The following is a 20,991-nucleotide window of genomic DNA, read 5'->3' on the forward strand; positions in this document are numbered from 1 at the left end:
TTTTAAGCATGTCGCCAATCACACAATATAGGTGCTGTCATCAGGCCATATTGATTTTGACAGATGACAGATTTGTAATCATAAAATAATGATTCCATCGTCATAAGCTCAGTGGCCCAGATGTTTACTGATTGCCTGATTAACTGGTAGCATTTATGAGGCACAAGCACATCACTATTTTATGTTTGCTCAGCCGTCTGACAATAGAAAGAGAAAAATATGTTAATGTGATGGTTTTTGCCTCACTCGCTCCTTACCAGATGTTGGCTGAGGTCAACAATTTTGTTGTTTGGTGACCGAAAGAAGATGAAGAATGATTTTTGAGGGACTCTAGCATGACAAGAAAATGTATATTTTCTTCACATTTTAATAGGGTTTTCAGATTTAGCCTGCTTAGGGTGGATATAGTCTGTGAAAGCCAGACAGACACAGACAGAGAGAGAGCGAGAGACTAATGGAGATGATCTTTGTCCTCAGAGACGAGCTAAAATGGTCCCCCTTTTAATCTCTCTCTCTCTCTCTCTCCCTCTCTCTCTGTCTCCCTCCATCCCCTCTTCTTTACCTGCTTTTCCCATCTCTGGGGAGGTTGTTACCCACCAACACCTGCATATCCTTGTTTGGATCACACACACCCACACACACACACACACACACACACACACACACGTTCAAACTCACACAGAGTCTCTTTTATATTCTCTATCCCAAATTTGTGAGATGAACATTGCAACCTTGTTCCGGTTAGGGTTTGTGCTCTGTTTCCACACACACACACACACACATGCATGCAGTCATACACCACTCCTGTAGAGACCACAGTGTGATCCAACCTTCAATTCTTATAACCAGTTGGGGGCAGCAGAGACCTTCAACACTACCTCTCTGCTAAGCACTACTCTGTATGCATGAAGAATGTCTGGCTGGGCAAGCTGAGAAGAGCAAGGAGGTTAGAGAGAAAGGAGAGAGATAGGAGGTGGGGGGGCGAGAGATACCAAGACCCCCTGGCTGCTACACTATCAGTCTGTAAAAGATGGCAGCGGCACACATGTACATTTACTGTGTGTGTGAGAGTGGGGTGGAGATGATGGTGGTTGGTGGCGGTCAGAGGGGGGTTTAATACCATTTCTCAATGCGCCTTTATGTAAACGCCTGTTTCTGCTCCCTGTGTTCAAGTGTATTTTATGTGAATGGTGCTTATGTGAATAATGTATGTGCACTGCTTGTGTGCTGTCATTTGCACCTGTGTGACTGCTGTCCTGTGAGTGTGTGCAAATGTGTGTGTGAATTGTGTCTGCATTTGCTATGTGTACTTATGAGGCCCAGATATGACTATATGCTCAAATAAGAAGACATAGAGAGGATACAAAAAGATTATATAATAAAAAATGTATACCTTTCCCTAGGCCAAATCTATCCTTTGTTATTTAATTACTTAATCAAATGTCTTAATGTTGCTATTGCTGTTACCGGTTTCCTTCTTTCCTTTTTCCTCTTGCCGTAAGGGGACTAACAAATAAAGGCTGTAAAAAAGAATAAGATTTTTATGCTATTGAGGATAAGTATTTTCATGGTTTTGGTTATCCTTTCTTTCAGTTTGGATACTATCAGACTCACAAAAATAATGGGTGGATATAGGAATGCAGGGATATAACTAAAGAAATTGAAAAAGAAAACCCAAACAAATGTTGGACTGGGTAAGAAACAAAGCCAAAAGTTAGCCAGACATATTTGAAAGAGAAAACACAAGCGAGAAGAGAAAATAATTATCCAAACTACAGTTTACAGACCAACTTCCAGGTTCAATTCAAGAGCACACAGTTCTTTTAGTGTAGTGAGGCATTATTGTGGGTTATTATTTCAGATTTGCTGATTCATTTTAAGATGTTACCACCAGTAAATGGTTTGGATAGCTAAAGGTTCTCCCCTCTTGCCCTGTTGAACTACATTGGAGATATGCTGCAGTGTTCCCAGATCTCAGTACTTAACTTGGTGAGAACTAAAAGTTATTGTTACTGAAATGATGCTGAAAACCTGAAAAAATAGATTCAAGTTGTAATAGATTGAAAACCTGTGAGGTTTAAATAAAGGTCAAGGTTTGGTGAAATGCTTTTGGCTAATTGGGGCAGTGCAACAAACTTTAAGCACAACGCAGACACAACATTTGTTTACAAAGTTGATACCACTAATATGTTAGTTCTTGTCTATTTACACATCCTGCAGACACAGAGACATGTTAGCATTTATTTTGAGTTGTGTTTCTGGCCACAGGAAGTAGCTCTGTTTTGGTCTCCACCAACATTTAGCTCCTAAATTATCCACTTTGTTCAGCTAGTTCCTAACTTTGTCTGCAGTTTGGTGCTAGGCAGGTAGCTAACAGTGAGTTTATCAGATATTTTAGTCTTTGTTGCTGAAAGCAGCCACCTGCTGTGACTGGAAATGATGCTGGTGAGAGTTGTGAGAGTCAGCCTGAACAGCACATTTGCTGAACATGAAAACAGAAGATAATAAGAGAGTTGAAGAGGAGTATTGGTAAATGTCTCTCTGTGAGTTTACCACTAACAGTGATCCCTTTCACACTGAACTGTACGGTCATTTGATCCATATTAAAAATATCCTCACCAGAAACTTTAAGGTTAGTGTTAAGGGATTTGGCATTCTTGAAGATCCTCAACAGGGAATTGCACATGCTTGTTAGCTTACAAATTATAGTGTTTTTGGAGTTACACACTCTCATTTGGCTGCTGAACTGCCATAGCTTCTGGGAAGCCACTGATGACACCCTCAAAGGTATCAATCATCAATTATGTTCACAACAGCTCATTTGATTGTTTACAGCCAAGCACTGTAACTGGCAGGCACATCAGAGAGCTACAAAGTGTGGGTTCTTAAGATGCGATCACCACCAAATCAAATTGTATTTTGTAAAACAAGATCATAATTTGCGGGGAAGGAAAAACCAACATCCTCATTAAGAAGTGAGAAATCCAACATGGGATTAATTTGAAGCAGCGCAGCATATTTGACTGGTCAATAGCAGCAGCAGGGATCTCAAACACTTCCCCTTTCTCAGCACAAGATTACACAAGATAAACAAGCCTGATTACAAAATAAATGGGCTCCAGCACTCGCCTAGCAATTGCTAAATTTTACAACTGATTAGCCATCTTACATTACACCACTTTCGTTTGGTGTCCACAGATTAAAGATGCAGAGGGAGGGAGGATATCATTAAAATTTGTCATGAAAAGACAGAAGTAGTCTGAATCCATTTGCTTTAGGCAGGCTGTGTGTATACCCATAAAGCAGTCAGTTACTGAAAACACTGCAGCCAATAATAGCTCATAAATACATTTGAATTTATTGTTAGAGAAGAATCAATGCACTGTAGCCCATAAATAGCTGATATTAAAATGCTCTTATTGATTGCTGGCTATTTAAAATCCATTCAATTTCTTATGATTTAATAATCAATAATTCAATTTGGCAGTGTATTTATATGTAAATATTACATAGTTAGAAACCGGGTTTAGTTATCTAACTGTAAGGTGGAATGTCATCCCTTGTCCTCCAATATTGTGGTGTTGATTGTTAAATTATGTTAAAATGTTCTCGCTATATCGCCAAAGGCCTCACCAGTGGCGGACGGCATGTGCAATGTCATACCAGCCAGAAAGCTTATTTCAGAGTCAGCGAGCTTAATAAATAACCATTAAATATTTGAGCATATGAAGGAGTTTTTATTTTTCAAGCATTTTGATATTACTGAAATTAATCACACAAATGAATCTACTTTCTATTCTCTTTCCTAATGGGGGTCCTCCTAGCCACAAAATACACAGTTCAACACGCAGAAGACAGTGCCCTAAACTAAAATAATAGGATTCAAGAATAATTGGTGCTATCAACAATTGCTGATTATATTGTAAGAGAAGCATAGAATTTCAGCCACTTAGCCAATTTATTCCACTCAGTGGATGAAATACTGTATTACGTTCAGTCTGATATTTGTATTATCAAATGAGGGGGAAACATTCTGGAAATTTGAGGTCTGACTTTAGTCAGCTTCTTCCTGTTTACTACTTACTTTATATCTGTAGTGCGGCGGCCGTAGGACACATACAGTGTTTTACGGCCTTCAAATTCTCCTGATTGAGAAAGTGTGTCCAAGCTTTTGACTGGCACTGTGCCTACATATAGCCATTAACACAATATTAGCCATTATTAGCTTCACTGTGCCAGTCTAGCAGATGGTGACAATGTGACAAAAAGGGAGTTGTAAATAGCAAGATGACATGATACACACTTATCATATTTGCATTGCTTAACTGTCACAAGAGCGATCAACTTTTAAGCAGAATATCATCAACAAGTTAAGACAATATTTGCATTATGCTTATGAAATAAAGACATTCATTTAAATTCAGGATTAATGTTGAATTTTTAATGTTTGAATGAATTTAAAAGTGTTTTCCAGAGAAAAGCTGCTGAAAGCAGAAAGCCCTCAGTCCCTGTAGCTTCACTCAAGCAAATAACCAGCCACCACTGGTCCTCACAAATGTAGTAATACTGGAATGTGTGTGTGTGTGTGTGTACCTGCAGGAGGGCTGGGCCAGAATACTGGGGTATTGACACTCTCCATGGACGCAGTAGTTTTTGTAGTGTTCTGGACAGGGGATGTACAGGCCGCGGGCCAACCCATTCCTCGGGTCATCTGTGTCCTCTACAAAAGATAAACACACACAGATACACAAAACCCGTAAATACGCATGAATGCACACATGCTCATGGTCGCCTGTGTATATATGTATAGTAAAATAACGATGCAGACTGGATAAGAGAGGGCACGATGGATACTAAAAGGTACAACAACAAAAAAAAATGCAGGATGGAAATGGATGCGGAGAGAGGAAAGGTCTGAGAGCGATAGACAATAAGAACTGAACAGAATTGAGTCACAGCTGTGCCACCACTCATATTTGAGTGCTGGCACAGGTTATTATAATCAGAAGAGACCAGAGAATAAAGTGAAAAGAGTTGTTTATTATACAGATGATATTGATGATTAGTATTGTAAAAAGTCTTTGGCGCTTGGCGATTTGAATCGAAGGATGTCAATCCTGAACAGCAATCTTTATATAGCGCCAAACACAACAAAAGTCATCTCAAGGCACTTTTTACACAGACCATCTCTAGACCATACTCTTTCATTTAAGTTAAAGAATCCCAACATTCCCACATGAGCAAGCTCTTGGCGACAGCGGCAAGGAAAAACTCCCCTTTAACGGGAAGAAACCTCAGGCAGAACCGGGCTCTAAGTGGGCGGCCATCTGCCTTGACCGGTTGGGTTGACGACAATCGACTTCAATCTGACTTTTTGCTGAGACTGATCGGGATGATGAGGTTGATGAAGTGATGCACTGATGAATCTGTGAAGACTGGGCGGTGATGGGGAGGTGGTGGGATGCGCAAAACAGCATCAAGAAAGCACTAAGCAGAGAGGGAGAAAACATTTAAAAAGACAGTGTCATGGTGCTAATGGTTAGATGTGACCAGGTGATGTGAACAGCTGACGTCTTAATTGATGCCCGAGAAATGACAGCAAGGAAATCATGAGCTGTGAGAGAGATCAGTATGAGCGGTGAGAAGGATCGGAATGACTGAGGGATGAGAAATAAAACTATAAACGTGAGTGTGCAAAAAAAGATGGTCTTCCTGTCTGATCTTTCGCTAAACTTCATTCGTCAATCCGCCACCAGCACACATGCAATCACCTGTGATGTCGGTCCGTGCAAAGTGTCCATCTCCTCCGCCTTTGTTCCCGGATATGATGTCGCCTGGAAAGGCCACATAGACACATTAAAACTGATGTCAGGTCAGTAAAGCCTTTCCAAAAGCTGTAACCCTCTCCATGAGGAGTTACACAGTCAAGCTGATGCCAGAGCGGGTATGAATTATCGTTTCAACAAAGGGTGTAGTGCTCTTGTCTAGTAAATGCGTACAAAATGTGAACAACTCTCTTCCAACGTCACGAACCCATCTTCCATAATGTATTATACTGAAGATAAGTTAGAAAAGAGGAGAGTCGAGGAGAAAAGATCAGAGGGAATAATACATTTTTGCTCACCTTACTGTTGCATTGAATTCTGTTTTCACAATGCTGGAGACAAAATGTCTTTCTAGTCATTGTATTTTTATTATAACAATTATTAAATTCAAGTATTTCAGTGGTCCATGAATTTTACTCCCTCAAATGGATGGAGTCTGTGGAAGTACACGGTCACGATGCAAGAACTGTGGCAAGAAATGTGCTGGCATCTGGGATTTTTCATTTATTTTTTTATTTTTTTACTTATTTAATTTGTTTATTTACTCTTAGAATACCAGAGGCACAATAAAAGAAGAAAAAAAAACACAAAGCAGCATTTCAGTGTATGTTTATGGCATCCACTTAAGAACAATCTAATAAAAAGATTAAATTAATTGTGCTTGTGCTTAGAGGGAAAATACCACAAAAAAAAGAAACAGAGTAATACAATGAAAATATTTCCTTTTTCTTTCTTTTTTTCTTTTGACGTTTTTCTAGCTCCACACACATTGATGATAACTTCAGGTTTCAATTATACAACATTGATTTATATGTGGTTAAGTGGAGGAGCTGGTGAAATAAATGAAAAAAAAACAACCAATCAATATATGAAGGTTATCAGTAATTTTTATTGCTTGAGACTGGTATGAGTGACTGTAGCAAGCAGAATATTTTATAAAAAAAGAAGAAGAAGAAATAAATGTAGAGCTGTTTTGTAATAATATGACAGATGATACGTGGGGGAAATATTATAAACCAGCAATCTAAATGTCAAGGTGTCACTTTGAATCCTTGCTAATATGAGTTTTACTTTTTCCAGAGGTGTAAATCCCCCAGTTTCATGACACAATTCATGACATTTGTTTCTCTCACTACTTGAAATGGAAGCTTGATCAGATCGATCAGGGTATTCTGACCCAAAGGGGTGTAACATGGGGGAATACAGATTTCTATTTGTGCTGCAGAGCTGGTTAGCCCCCCTGATTGCTTTACCCTGCATCACTTCTCAAAGCCTTCATCTTGGTTCTCACATCTCAATCAATTGCCCCCAATTGTCCCCAGAGGATACAGAACCAGTCGAAATGCTTGCAAATGTACTCACACACAATAAAAGCTGCTAACAATTGAGATTTGAGCTCCTGTCTGAACTCTGAATGTGGAAAAGTTTTTTTTGCCTTTATTTCCACCCAGTGGCAGTTTCAGTCAGATTTAGCAGTACCAGTTTGGTAACGCCAAAGCTAAAGCGAATCAACACGAGGACAAATTAAAATGTCGTTGGATCATACCACAAAGAAAATAAAATATAAAAACATTCAAAAGGAGAATTATTAAGTGACTTTGTCTTCTCCCACATGGATTAATAATGACTCACTTTAGGGACTTAACCACACAGATTAATAAAACAACTTTATCCCTGGAACAGTAAGAAACAAATACTGAACCCAAATAATAGATACTACACTAAAAAGAAGGGATTACCATTCAGTAAAATTATCAATATACATAGCAGGGAAGGCTATGTGGGAGTTTGAGGATTATCTTTGCACACAATGCCAAAATATGATTATAGTAAAAATATCTGCAATTACGAAATGTGGTTGGAGCTGGAGCTGGAGCGACACATGAATTCATGTTGTCTGTATTTAGCTCCACAAGCTGCCTCATTTTCCCTCATGGCCTCACTTCACCTTGAAGTGAACACCTGCCCAGACAGAGAGATTGACAGTTTCCGCTGTGCATGTGAAGGTGTTTCTGTGTCTTTCACAGTTCATAAGCCTCATGCAAAAACCACTTGTATGAACACATTTGTTTTTGGCTGGACCGCAACAATGGCGCTATACATGTGAATGTCCGTGACTGACTGACTGACTGACTGATTGAATGACTGATTCACTGACTGAGTGATGATGCTGCATCATTGGTCGGATGAAGGCTGTGCTTGAAACTGCCAAGTATCCTGGAATGCATGTTGCACCAACTGGCAGTGATGGTGGAGATTTTGAGTCAGGCCAAATGCTGTCGTAATTTTCATTATAGAACTGTTAATGTGTCGTTTTATTAAGTTTTAATAAACCATTTGAATTCTCAATATGTGGTCAGTTTATCTAAATAACACCTATTTGGATATTTGCTCCAGCATTTTTGGAGATGTTTCAGAGCTGCTCGCTGAATGAGACCGGCTGCTCATCTCACCTGCTTGCAGTCCGGCTTTTGACCATGATGATCAACACCCGTCATCATCTAGCGAAGAACATGATCTGATGAACTGATCTGTGCAGCTCTTTGGTGATTTACATCCAGCTCTAATATCTCTGTAGCATTTTGATATTTTAAATATTTGATACTTTTGGAAGATAAATGTTGGTCTCACAGATTAAATCTAACAATGAGCTGCTATATTAGTTTGAATTTAAAATGAAGCTTCATTATTTTTAATGAACAGAATAACAGCGCTGCCTCTGGGGTTCTATATGTACAGATATCATCACATTTCAATTAATATAAATGTATTAAAATGAACAGATCAGTCTACATTGTTTGATTTTATTAAGCTATATAACAGACTGAATAACACCATTTACTGCATATCTCTGTTAATGAGGTTATTTTTTGTGTTAGTGGAGCTTGGAGTTGAGATTATTTGGTCGCAGTATAGTCAGGTAGGTGTGTTGAAGATGCTGTTGTCAGCAAGAATGCAGCTGCTGCAGCTGACGTCCTGTCGTCCTCAGATGTTTGTTTTGTGTCCACCTTGCCAAGTCCAAGTTTGTGTACTTGGTACTGAGAGAGGCTGTCAGTAAAATTGGCTTCAGTTAAACCCAGTGTACTTACTGTAGCGTTTCATACACTGTCCAACTAGGTATTGACCTTAAATACATACATTCACCAACTACTTAGAAATTGCTCTTTAGCACAAAATAAATCTAGGAAAGGGTTCTATAGAGTCATGAACAGACAGTCTGCCTAAATTTCCTCACACTTTGAATCAATAATTATAATGACATGATTGGGATGCATTTGGAGTTTTAGACTTTGTTGTCATTTCAGTAGCTGCTACAAAATAACTCCCACACTGACCGCTGCCTCAGGGTATTGCTGCAGGTCCAGTATTATCTTCTGTTGTAACTGTACAGTAACTTCACCTATAGGTGATAATATTCTCCCTGAGCACCTCCCATCATCATCGAAGTTCGTGTCAAAGCATTCCCTCTTTATTTCGGTCACAGTACAGTGCTACTATGATGACATGCCGTTGGCAGCTCTATTATTTTCAAAATTGTTTCAGGTCCCCTACGACTGACACTACTTAATTTGTGATGTTTTTCTATGCTGATTTCTGACAGTAGGACTGAAATTCTTCTTTTTACTCTTTGTTAACATTTCTGTGAATTAAACTTGTCCACAAATGGAGAAGAACATGTCAACTTATATGACAATATTAAAGGGCACCGATTACAGAAATAGATCAAATCTCACACATACTCATGAACAGATGGCATTCATCAGGCTCAAGGTTTATGTCAAGTTTGTGCAGTTAAGAGAGTTTGTTTAATCTGACCTGGAGCACTTCAACTACCAAAGCTCACAGGATAAGAATATAATATGTGATAATGTGATATATATTGTTTGACTTGTGTCTAACCTTGGCAGTGGCCCAGGTACTTGACCTCGATGCGTTCCTGCTTCTGACAGGATGCCTCCTTCACTTGGCAGGGGTTGTCATAGGAACGGCCATCTGAGGCACACACTGGGTTGAAGCTGATGTGTGAACAGTCAATGTTGCAAACACACCTGCAAAACAAGATGTCATATTATAGTTCTTTCTATGAAAATAAACCTCCTAACACTTTATTTCTTACCTGTGTCAAATTGTAAAATAAATGGAGTTTGGAAATATTTAGGAAAATGACAGCATCTTTATAAGCAAAATAAACTGTGTGTTTGACTGCAGGAGACACAGACCCAAATTCATTCAGGGATTAAAAATGAGACAAAACAAACAAACAATAAAAAAAAACAGTCAAGCTTGCACTCAGCCAGGATGTTGGACCATGCATAGTAATCCTGTTCAAATTGGGTTTTGGCACATTCAATTTGTCACAATAGCAAATAGATTTAACTTTGCAAAAAGAGACAGACTGCACAGAGGGCTTGATTGACAAATTATGTACCATTACAATGGCAGGAAGCAATTACTAATGAAAGAATTGTAGATAACAAAGCTGTACATTTTAGTGTTGCAGAGGAAATTGTAGCACAAACATCCAACACTCTGAAGTCCCGAGATATGAATATATTTTTTTAAGATAACAATGAAATAACTCAAATGGAAAAATAGTAACTTATAAGCTTTTCTTATTGCAGTGGATGCTGAAACACACTGCAGAAAAAAAGTCAATGTAGATTATACGGGTAACCGGTTCCTAATAGAACAGGTTCTGCTAAGCAAAAAATCTGGACCATTCAGGAAAAATGATGTGATGACTTCCGCAGCTGATGAGGCCATAAATGAGCATCCAGTAATGAAGTTTGCTGGTGAGGTGAATGACAGCTGAGACAGGCTGACAGTATCCATGACAACAAACTTTCGCCTGGACCTTTGTTTTTAAAGTAAATGCACAGATATCTGCATTGTTATTTAAGTCAACTCAAAATGATAAAGGAACAATGTAGTTTGCCTGTTTGCTGGTAATATGTTGGTAAAAAGATCATTTTGAAATAAAATCACATCAGATTTAAGACATCACTCCATCTTCTCTGAAACACACAGATCTCATACAGAACAGTTTTATAGTCATACTGTAACCTGTAATAATAGCATCCCTTTCTTAAAAATAACTACAATATAAGTTCTCCATACTGTATATTCCTCCCAAACTTCCAGGTTATGGCTCAGTAGAATGCACACAAGCTGTAATAATAGAATAGGTACCTGGTAACTACAGTGTGAGTTTTTTGGAAGTTCCCAAATTGTTACCCTCTACCTAGCTATATATATGTTTTGGTACATACTGTACTGGTACTGGTACTGGTACTGGTGCTGGTATCCCTAACCCTCACCCGTACAATAGAATAAATCTGGAGTAATTACGCTGTACACTGTGGGCTATAATCTAAAGTCCTTCAAAGAAACCCAGTCAGCTGAAAAATAAAAAAATACAAAACAATTATTTTGATAAATGTGAGCACAACTGCAGAGCATTGACTTCGAGTTCAGAGTCTTGTCTAATGTATCACTGTCACATTTAAGCAAAAAAGTGTAAACTGCAGTGATTCGGTTATTCCTATAAGTTTTTATCAGTAATAGTCCGATTATCTTAGAATTGATGCATTTACTCCTTACAACAGATGATTACGTTAAGTTCAGTTTGTTCAAATGAAAGGTAAATTAAAAGCTTTTCTGTGCTGTATTTTGTCGCTTACATCTGTAATGTTTATGATTTATAAGTCATGTTACGTTTCCCATGTTGTAATTTGATAGTGTTTTATTTCATCCTTTAGGGGTCGCTCTTGGTTCACTGTCGCAGTGTGTTTGGAAAAATCACAAACCTATTAGAGCTCGGATATAGCTGGAGTATCGGAGAGAAAAACATGCACCACTGAAGTTCAATAAGCCTCACTAAAAAATTAAAATATTACTTTGTTGAGTTTGACTTTGGAACTTTACAACATCCATAATACTTTTAAATGAGTCTTTGTGTTCTCTGTATATTGAATCAGTTACTTCCTTCCATGAAGCTGATATTTATGGTGTGACCATTATGCATTCATTTCTCTGTGAATCAGACACTTCCTTGATGCTTTTAGCTTGAGCCAATTAACAGAGCAATTTGCTATTGCACCACAGTTTTGATGAAATCTGAGTGTGAGACATTCAGTGTTTGTGTGTGTGTGTCTGCTATGGCTCCTTTTGCATGTGTGAAATCTCCACAAACGGGGGCGAGAGACAGAGAGCACCTGAGTGCATGTGCACATAAGTATGTATGTGTGTATCTGGGTATACGTGTAGTGTGTGTGATCAAGTGTGTGGCAGGCCTGATCAGCAGAAATTATACCCAGATTGCCTTCCCCAAGACAGTCGCTGCTGAGTAGCACTGAACGCTAGATTCTGTAATTATAAATCTGTCATTATTCTCCCGGTCTTTTCATCTTCCCCTAGTGCCAACCTCCCTGTAAAGCACAGGCATTCAGCTGTCTTACAGTCTGAGCACCCGCCAACACATATGCCCATGCCCCCTCCCTGAAACACACACACACACACACACACACACACACAGACCGAGACACACACATACTCAGGCAGACACCTTCACAATCAGCCGTGATGATTCGTACTGCTGAGAAGAAAGCTTGGCAGTAACAGCTACTGTTGTAATGATGGATCAGCAAAATAAAAGTGATGTGAAGAAAGGCTTCGTTATGCATTAGAGATTCAGCTGTAAAACGGAGCGCAGTATCAGAAATCCCATATGGCACTGAAGGTATGAATGGCTTGCCACTGCAGAGGTTTACATAATGAAACTGCAACACCCTGATTTAAAGGGTCAGTTTGTTATTTTTGAATGAAAAGAAATCATTTTCTCAGTATAACCTGTAAACAATCTGTAGGTATTGAGATTGAGTTGAAGAGTTTTAAGTTAAGATATCCACCTAGAGACTTCACTGTCAACAGTTTTCATTTGGAAATGCAGAAAATATCCTTAAGCAAACTGTCGACAGTGTCTTCTGTGTATCATCCAGAGTGATGAGGATAGTGTTTCATTTTTCAATGCTGTGTGCACCATGAATGAAGTTCCACCTTCTTCCACTTAGGGGTGTAAAATTTAAGACAAGATATAAGAGTCACAGATGCTCGACCACATATCTGACACACTCTTTGTGACATAATTCTTTGTGGCAATAGTTGATATAGCTCTCAATAACTGATCTTTTTTATCACACACAAAGACACACACACAGACACACACACAAGCACTGTCTCTGAGCTATTGTGTCTCTGGCGTGTGTCTCGTGCTGGCTACGCTTTCCTACACTGACAGAAATTTAAGACTCATGTACAACACTGCCTGACATATTCACATTAAATCTGTAGACTGCAAAATTTCCAGCAATAAACATCTTTCTCCTCATTTAATGTGCGCTGACAGCAGCTAATGCTACTCCACATCGGCCCCTAACTTCTCCCGGTTGGTTCCAATTATTGAAGTTTATCTCCTGTATAGTATTGTTTAAATTACCATATATTTGGATGGTTAACACTGTCCTGGAAATAAAAAAAAAAGTTTCAATTAAAAATGCATCCCACTTGGGTTATGTTTCCCTGCATGTGATAGTAAATGTTGGTGTTTTAGCTACTTACAGTCACAACTACACATAATTCTTGAATGAGAGATAACATCAAATCCTATTGAATCACAGACAAATCGAAGTGTACCACAGTGTTATAAATTTACCTTTGTTGTTCTTACATCAGATCATAGATCTTCATGAGTGTGAAATTGTCTGAGAAGGATACAAATAATTCTATCGGGGTGAAGCCAGATATTAGACAAGTACACGTCTCAAAAAGCAGATAAAAGCTAAATTATCTGCACGAATAGATACCGTGATATCTGGAATATATTTTATATATTCCTTTAAAAATGATAAAACAGACTATCATTTTTCAAAAGCTCCCCTCAAGACAAGATTAGGACTTGCAATTAGAGTGTGTGCATTATCATAAAAAGTATCTAAATGAATAGTTTAAGGATGAAAGGAGGCAGCAAGTAAAACTCTGTAAAACTAATCAAAGCGAAATCTTCAGAGCTTCTGAGCTAAAAAGGAAATTACTGCACAAAAAAAAAAAAGGAAACACTGCACACATGTACGGTAAATGTATACATGCACTCTACTCCTCCTCAGTTCTCCCATTGCAGAGGAGCTTTCAGAGTCTCAGCCCTCCCGAGAGGCCACTGTTGGTCGCTGGCTGATGTCTGGGCTCTATACATTTTTAATGAGGCCTCTCACTTTCTCCACAATAGGCACTATACCACTAGACTGCAGTGCGTCAACACATCCTAATGCTACTCGCACACACACCCGGACACCCGCAGACAGGCGTGCACAGTCATATACATGCAAGAGACAGCGAGTGTCATGTGACGAACCTCCTCTGTTCCCCCGTTTTCTATCTCACCGGCCAAATCATTCCTTCACACACTCTACTGAGAGGTACAGAGGGATTAAGTAATGTTACATTCAATGTAGCATTGTGTGTGAGAAGGTGTGTACACGTCTGAGTGTGTATGACATGTGTGAGTGAGGTGCGTACTTTCTTAGCAGGATGTGTCGTATTGATTAGCTCACTGCGATTATTTCCCTCAAAGCCCCTTGCTCCCCCCAGACTGTCTGCTGTCTCCCAACTGAAAAGGCCACTCTCTCTCACACACACACACACACACACAAACACAACAGCTGAGGCCACCATATCCACTGACTGCCACATGTTGTATACAAATCCCTAGCAGCAAACTTATTGCAACTGAACATAGCATTGATTTTCATAATCCTTAGCCTCAAATTTCACTGTAATCCTTTTGAAAAAAAAAACTGAGAGGCAGAGGCAAACAGACAGACAGAGGAAGAGAGACAGAAACAGGCAGTGACAGCGAGAACAAATCAGCAACGTTAAAGGGGACGTGTCATGAACATTTCCAGGTCTGGGGCTCTACTGCTGCAATGTCTTTGCATGATTCACAATCTAGAAAACTTATACTGGCTCTTTATGCGGCCCCTCAATTCGGCCTCTGTCTGAAACAGGTCGTAATAGCTCCTGTCTCTTTAAGGTATCCTTCCCAATGAGCCCATACTGATTGCTTAGCTCCTGGAAGCTTCTTCTTGGCAGACTTCCTGTGGCTCGAGAGTCTGCATAAACAAACAGTAGTAGGATTTCACTTGTTTTCCTCATTTTTTTTCTCTTTATGGACAAACAATCTGATGTCATCACAATAATGAAGTGGAAGTGGAATGATGCATTGAGGCTTTTGATTTTCAGGCAGCATTTAAACATATGTTCACCTCAAATTTTGGACCTTTGAGATGTCTGATATCATAATAGTAGAAAAAATAACAGAAAATCTATGTATCTGGTATGAGTAAAGTATGAGTATGAATATGAGTATAAGCATGTCCCCTTTAAAGCAGAAGGAAAAGGGAGAAAGAGAAGAGAGAATAGAGAGGCAGAGAGAGCCATAGTAATGCACACACACACACACACACACACACACACACACATACACACATACAAACACACACACACACACACACACACACACACACACACACACACACACACTCCAGGCTTGTGGTGGGCTTCCTGTTGACTTGTGGCACCCTCCTACATGTTACCTTGTGACTTCTCCTCTGTCTGGCCTTTCATTGAATTTCCCTTTTGCTCTCCACAGAACAGGCTTCAATAAGGACACAAGTGGCGGCATTGAAAAGCCCCTCGCTCTATTCTCGGGAAGTCTAAAATCCAGCGTTAGCTCAGCAAGTGTCCTACAGCACCTCTCTATGACTAGCTCACTATCTGCCTTAATTCTATCAACGCCGATGGATGCTATTGATGGGTTTGAAAGCATGGGTTTTTGTGGGTAATTACAGTTTTACACCACAAATGGATCTAAATGGGTTTTCGTGACACTCTATTGATCCTTGAGGGGTAAATTGGTCTTTTTGCCTGCCGCCTGCCTCCGGAGGACAAGGAGCTTCAGAGGGGTGGTGTAAGGATAGCGAGGCTCTCTGCCACAGAAGGGTCAAATGAAGTATAATGCAACCAAAATAGATTCAACTAACATACAGTATTTTGATTACATCACTGAGCACATTGTCCCCCTTATTTGAATCCAGATGGTGAATCATAAATGATGGCGTATAGACTCAAAGGGCTGTGGTGTTTTCGGGTGGGGGTGGAGGGTGTGGGGGGGGGTATGCTTTGATAGCAATTTTCTCCTGACCAAGCTGCTCAGTGAAAGTCAGAGTCTCATTTCAAAGCACATTATGACAATAACCCTTCATCATAACTGCCGTGCATTCGTCTAAGTTGTCAAATTGAATCAAAATATAAATCATCGCATCTAAAAATGTCTCGTCATAATTGTGCTGAAGAACAAACTAATGGATTATTCTTCAACGAGGCAGAAAGGGATATCGTCGCTGCCACCGGGAGTTACAGATGCCTTACAGATTTGTTTACATTTTTCACAAGTAATTAATTCGTTGCATCGTGGTGTTCTTTGAGTCTCGCATGTACCTCTAAATTGGACTGATTTTTCAGCGATTCAAATACAGCTGGTGCCTGGGTCACTGACGGCTGTTCTCCCTCGAGGGAAAAACAACTGCGCTAATTAGAGCTTTGTGAGGAGGATCAAGAAAAAGGGACATCATCTTCTTTTGCCTGAGCGTGAAAACAGAGACGTGTTGCAAGAAGGACTTATGCTGGGAGAGGAATACAAAATATCAGCCTGGTAATGGCCCAATCTGACAGATGTGGTGGATGAGGGGGAGGGAGGGGGGCACAAATATGCATTGGGTAATTGAACCGATTGCTTGTTTTATCCCATGTGTCACAGTGGAGGACAACTTCTGGGACGCGGACACAATAACAGAAACATTTGCACGAAAGATTTTTTTTTTTTGCATTCTTTCCCCCTTAGTTTGACAACTTCTCCAACATCTTCTGTAACGTTGACCCTTAGCAGCAAAGAACACTCTTACGCCCACAGCTATAAACACGCCAAAGCCAAAGAGAAATGGTGTTATTGGTGCTGTCAGGGGGAACGGTGAAGTCACTCTCTAGCGGCTAACTAATCACCTACAGTATGCTCCCAATGAAAAAAAACAGCAAGCTCTGATTGTTTGAGTTCCAAAACGTAGTCTCTCTGTTGGCTAGGCTACAGCAAGACTTTATGGCTCTGATGATAATCGCCTAATCTAACAAATGACTCTTTCAAAAGGCAAAATGATCATGTAGTCTGATCCTGAAAGAAACACCTACACTTAAGGGGATAGTTTATATACTTGGAGTTAGATGAATAGATTGAATTGTCTCTCATGTCTGTACTTTAAATATAAAGCTCGAGCCAGGAGTTGATTAGCTTAGGTTAGCACAAAAGACTGGAAAGAGAATAAAACAGCTGGCTTAGCTCTGTCTAAAGGTAACAAATTGGACCAAACAGCACCTCTTAGATTCACCAATTGACACATTATATCTTTTTTGTTTAATTCATACACAAACCAAAGTGTAAAAAACATCAAGTGGTGATTTTGGGTTGCTATTTACAGTGTATATGCTAAGCTACAGTGTTGGGCAGTATCATATTGCTTTATAATGTGGCACAATAATGAGTTTTCAGTGATGAGTAGCGTAAAGGATTACTGTTTGAAGCTCAGTTATTACATTACAATTTCTGATTCCAGTAACACTCTGTCACTTTGACATTTGGAGGTCGGCTTGCACACATATCTGCCTCTACACTGTCTTTCAGGAATAGATGGAAGGTTCATATCAGAAAAGCCTGTTTCCAAAAATAGTCTTAAAATGATTATTTTCTTTGACAAACGTTAATATATCACTTGCCGCTGGTTAGTTATGGCGAAATGAAAAAAAACAACAGCAGATCACAGCTAACACAAACAAAATGTGTGATCAAATAATGATTAAAAAACTAAATAATATTTCAGTCTAATTTGACTACCAGGCTACTAGCTCCACACATCCTAAAGCATCATAAGAGAGAGAGAGATAGAGAGATTACTAATTTACACAATAACATAATTATTTATTGCTTTGTATTATTTGTATGAAAATATGAATATTGAATGATTATAAACACATCACTTTCACCTGGTCTTTGATTATAGTCATCTCTCCCCCGCTCATTGACTGACGGTTTGTTTGATTAAAATAAGCTGCTGCCTGATTGGAATAACTTGTCATTTTAATCAACATGATCCTTCTGTACGCCACACCAGAGGTTGGCTGCTGTTTGATGAAAATTACCTGCTGTTGGGTTGCAATTACCTGTCTGATTATTCAACAGAAACATTCTTATCAAAACACCTTGGGGCTTTTGAAAGATTAAAGAGTACTTGTAGTTTCCGTTTTTACAATGAGGCGCACTGAAATATTCATATGTCTGTTTTTGTCATGTGCTTTTTTAACGAGATGCATTATTGACTGAGATGGCCTCTTCTCTCTCTTGTCCATTGTCTTCTTATTGTGGGGTGGAAAATGTGCGTGACTGTCTTTCTTCCAGGTTGTGCTACATATGTTCGAGCTTCCATTTTCTTTTTTTTTTTTTGTTTTTCTAGTTTTACATGTAACAGGACTTTGATGGTATATTGTGCTATTATGACCTTATGAATTCTCTCTTTGGGGGATTAAAGAATTACCATTAAAACCATTTCTGGGTTGTAGTAGAATATTAAGGTGCATTTGAATGGGTGGGTGGCATCAGTAGAAGTGGACTCCAGCTGTTTGGTATTTGGAACAATACTCAGAAATGCATCACGAAGCCGCTCTTTGGCATTACGGTTATTGCACACCAGGGTACATTATCTTTCCATTACATCAAGCAGTTAGATGGAGTCATACTCTCTCAGGACAATTCTAATTTCTACTGGTGCTGCTGGGATTTATTAGAAGTATTCCTTCCTTTTGCTGATATGAGCGGATCCTGGTTTTTGCTCTAATCTGCAGTAGGGATGTGCATCTCCATCACTGAGGCTGATGCAACATGGTGTATTGCCACTGATTCATTAATGATAGGTATGAAGCAACTACCAATGCGATATGATGCGATTCAACCCTATTGCGATGTGGTATGATTTGACTTGATTCGATTTGTTGCTTCGAATAATGATGCTATTTTATTTCTTAAGCAAACATCAAATCATAAATCAACTAAATAAATGTCTTTTTTACGTTACATATTTGTTTCTCTAGTGCTGCAACTCTTTAAACATCTCAGTTATGCTGTTTCTCTTTTGACCTCTAAAAAGAAACACTTGGATCTTTCACAAACAGGTCTTTTCACAAGTCATTTATATTGTAGTGTTCTCTGTCTCCAGTTTACATGCCTATGCTCCGAGTTCAATAATCCACTTACTTTGATGTGCAGAACAATGAATATAGAGTTCCACCTGAAACATTTTGGAGTTGTACCACTACTTAGCTGTAGCATGTAGCATGCTCATGAAATCCATTGGAGGTGAAAGAGGGTGGCACCCTTTAGATGGGAGGAATCAATCTAAATATCAAATCATTGGCCACATTTCTAAATAAAAAAAGGCATAGGGTCTCTACTAATAAGTTATACTGGATCTTACTGATGCCAAGATGTTAGAAACAATGCATAATGAGTTCATCCTAAATTGTTTCCGGTGCACACTTTTTTAATCAGGTCAATCACATATTGTGGACCTTTATGCTGGTGCACAGATGCAAATTGGTGAATCCAACCATCCCTAATCCACAGTAATGTTGGTTCATTTAAGATTAATTCATTCTGTAGAGTGCAAATACATTGCTGCAATATTGTCTGCTGCTGGAAAACAGTTCATCAGTTCCATCTAATTGAGCTTTGGACCCACATGTTTATTATGTACCCCCGAGGATGTTTTTAGTGCTGCCTCTTTGCTAATGTGAGCGGAGGAGCTTATAACCTGCATCCATCTCATCTGCAAGAAATGGTTAAATTCATGACAAACGTTATTTCCTCTCTGAACTAGTTTTCCTTGTGTGAGTTGAAGTCATTTTTGGCCTGACATTGCCAAGTCCTGTAAGGATAGTAATTGGATTTCCAGAATAAGCGAAAATCTCCTTTCTCTCTGTGCTCCGCTCTAGTAATTGAGGTTAAATGAAATGGTCAACCATGCACTAAACCTCAGTGGGTGTTGAGCGGTGGGTGTGTGCAGTATAAAGAAGATTTCTAATCTGAATTCTGAGTGTTCAAACTAACTAAAATGCTTCAAATTACAAATACAGGGGGCATTTTTTCAATGGAAATGTTAGAAAGGAGTCCAGCTGTGTAAGTCAACTGGTGTCATAAGGTTTTGACAACAGTTTCAAACATGCTGATAGACTTTTTTTTTTGTGTTTATGCAAACTCACCAAACATCTTCTGCGTCCACATCGCACTCAGCCCCGAACTGGCAAATGTCGCAGGTGGACGTTTCTTTCTGCCCTGCCTCAGCTGAGCCCTCTCCACCTAAAAGTGACAGAAAAAGACAGAGAGAGAAAGCATTTAATGGCTTTTTAAAACAAGCTGAGACTGACTCCTGTATGTAACTACTGTGTATTTGTCTAAAACCCATACAGTTCATTCAGAGGGTGTGCAAACCTGGAGCAAAGCCCCGTAACAATGCACCTCTCACAAAGCAAAATGACCGTGAGAAATCAGACTCGCACAACCTGAGTGCATTTACATTCGGCCATATCCCGCCATAATCCGACTGAAGCGATCTTCTTCATCCATTCAATCTTACAGCCTATTCTCCACCCTCTTCTACTCCCTCCCCAACTCCCCTTGCCTCGCTCTCATCTATCACTCTCAAATCCCTGCTGATCTTTTTGGAGTCCCTCTTTTATTCCATCGTGCTGATTTTCTTGCGCTGTGAGTGTGACGACTCCTTGGCGGCGGTAGTGTGGGTACTGGCGTCAGGCTTATGGTGGCTTCATCACGCCTCATGAGCGGCCATGGGGGAGAAGGGGGGGCGGGTGGGGAGGACGCGAGAAAAAAAGCAATCTGGCCAATCTCAAATTGCATTCCCCTACCATAGAGGGCTCCTGTAGTCTCTGCACGCTTTCGCTCTTCTTCTCTTTCCCCTCGGCCCTCTTCTCCATTAGACAAGCTCTATTTTTAAAC

At 39.5% G+C, this 20,991-nt stretch overlaps 1 protein-coding gene across 2 annotated transcripts in view; it reads right to left on the reverse strand.

Moving 5' to 3' along the window:
* Nucleotides 1–20,991, reverse strand: part of tmeff2a (transmembrane protein with EGF-like and two follistatin-like domains 2a) — a 118,976-nt gene that overhangs the window by 4,414 nt on the left and 93,571 nt on the right. Inside the window, exons 5-8 of one of the 2 annotated variants that reach the window (XM_053329213.1) lie at nt 20,238–20,334; nt 9,726–9,874; nt 5,772–5,834; nt 4,594–4,720 (exon numbers count right to left, since the gene is read on the reverse strand). In XM_053329213.1, the coding sequence (XP_053185188.1) occupies nt 4,594–4,720; nt 5,772–5,834; nt 9,726–9,874; nt 20,238–20,334 (436 nt within the window). The remainder of the gene's footprint in view (nt 1–4,593; nt 4,721–5,771; nt 5,835–9,725; nt 9,875–20,237; nt 20,335–20,991) is intronic. The other variant, XM_053329214.1, reaches the window with a different exon arrangement.

The sequence above is a fragment of the Scomber japonicus genome, chromosome 11 (assembly GCF_027409825.1).
Source record: "Scomber japonicus isolate fScoJap1 chromosome 11, fScoJap1.pri, whole genome shotgun sequence".
Taxonomy (NCBI): domain Eukaryota; kingdom Metazoa; phylum Chordata; class Actinopteri; order Scombriformes; family Scombridae; genus Scomber; species Scomber japonicus.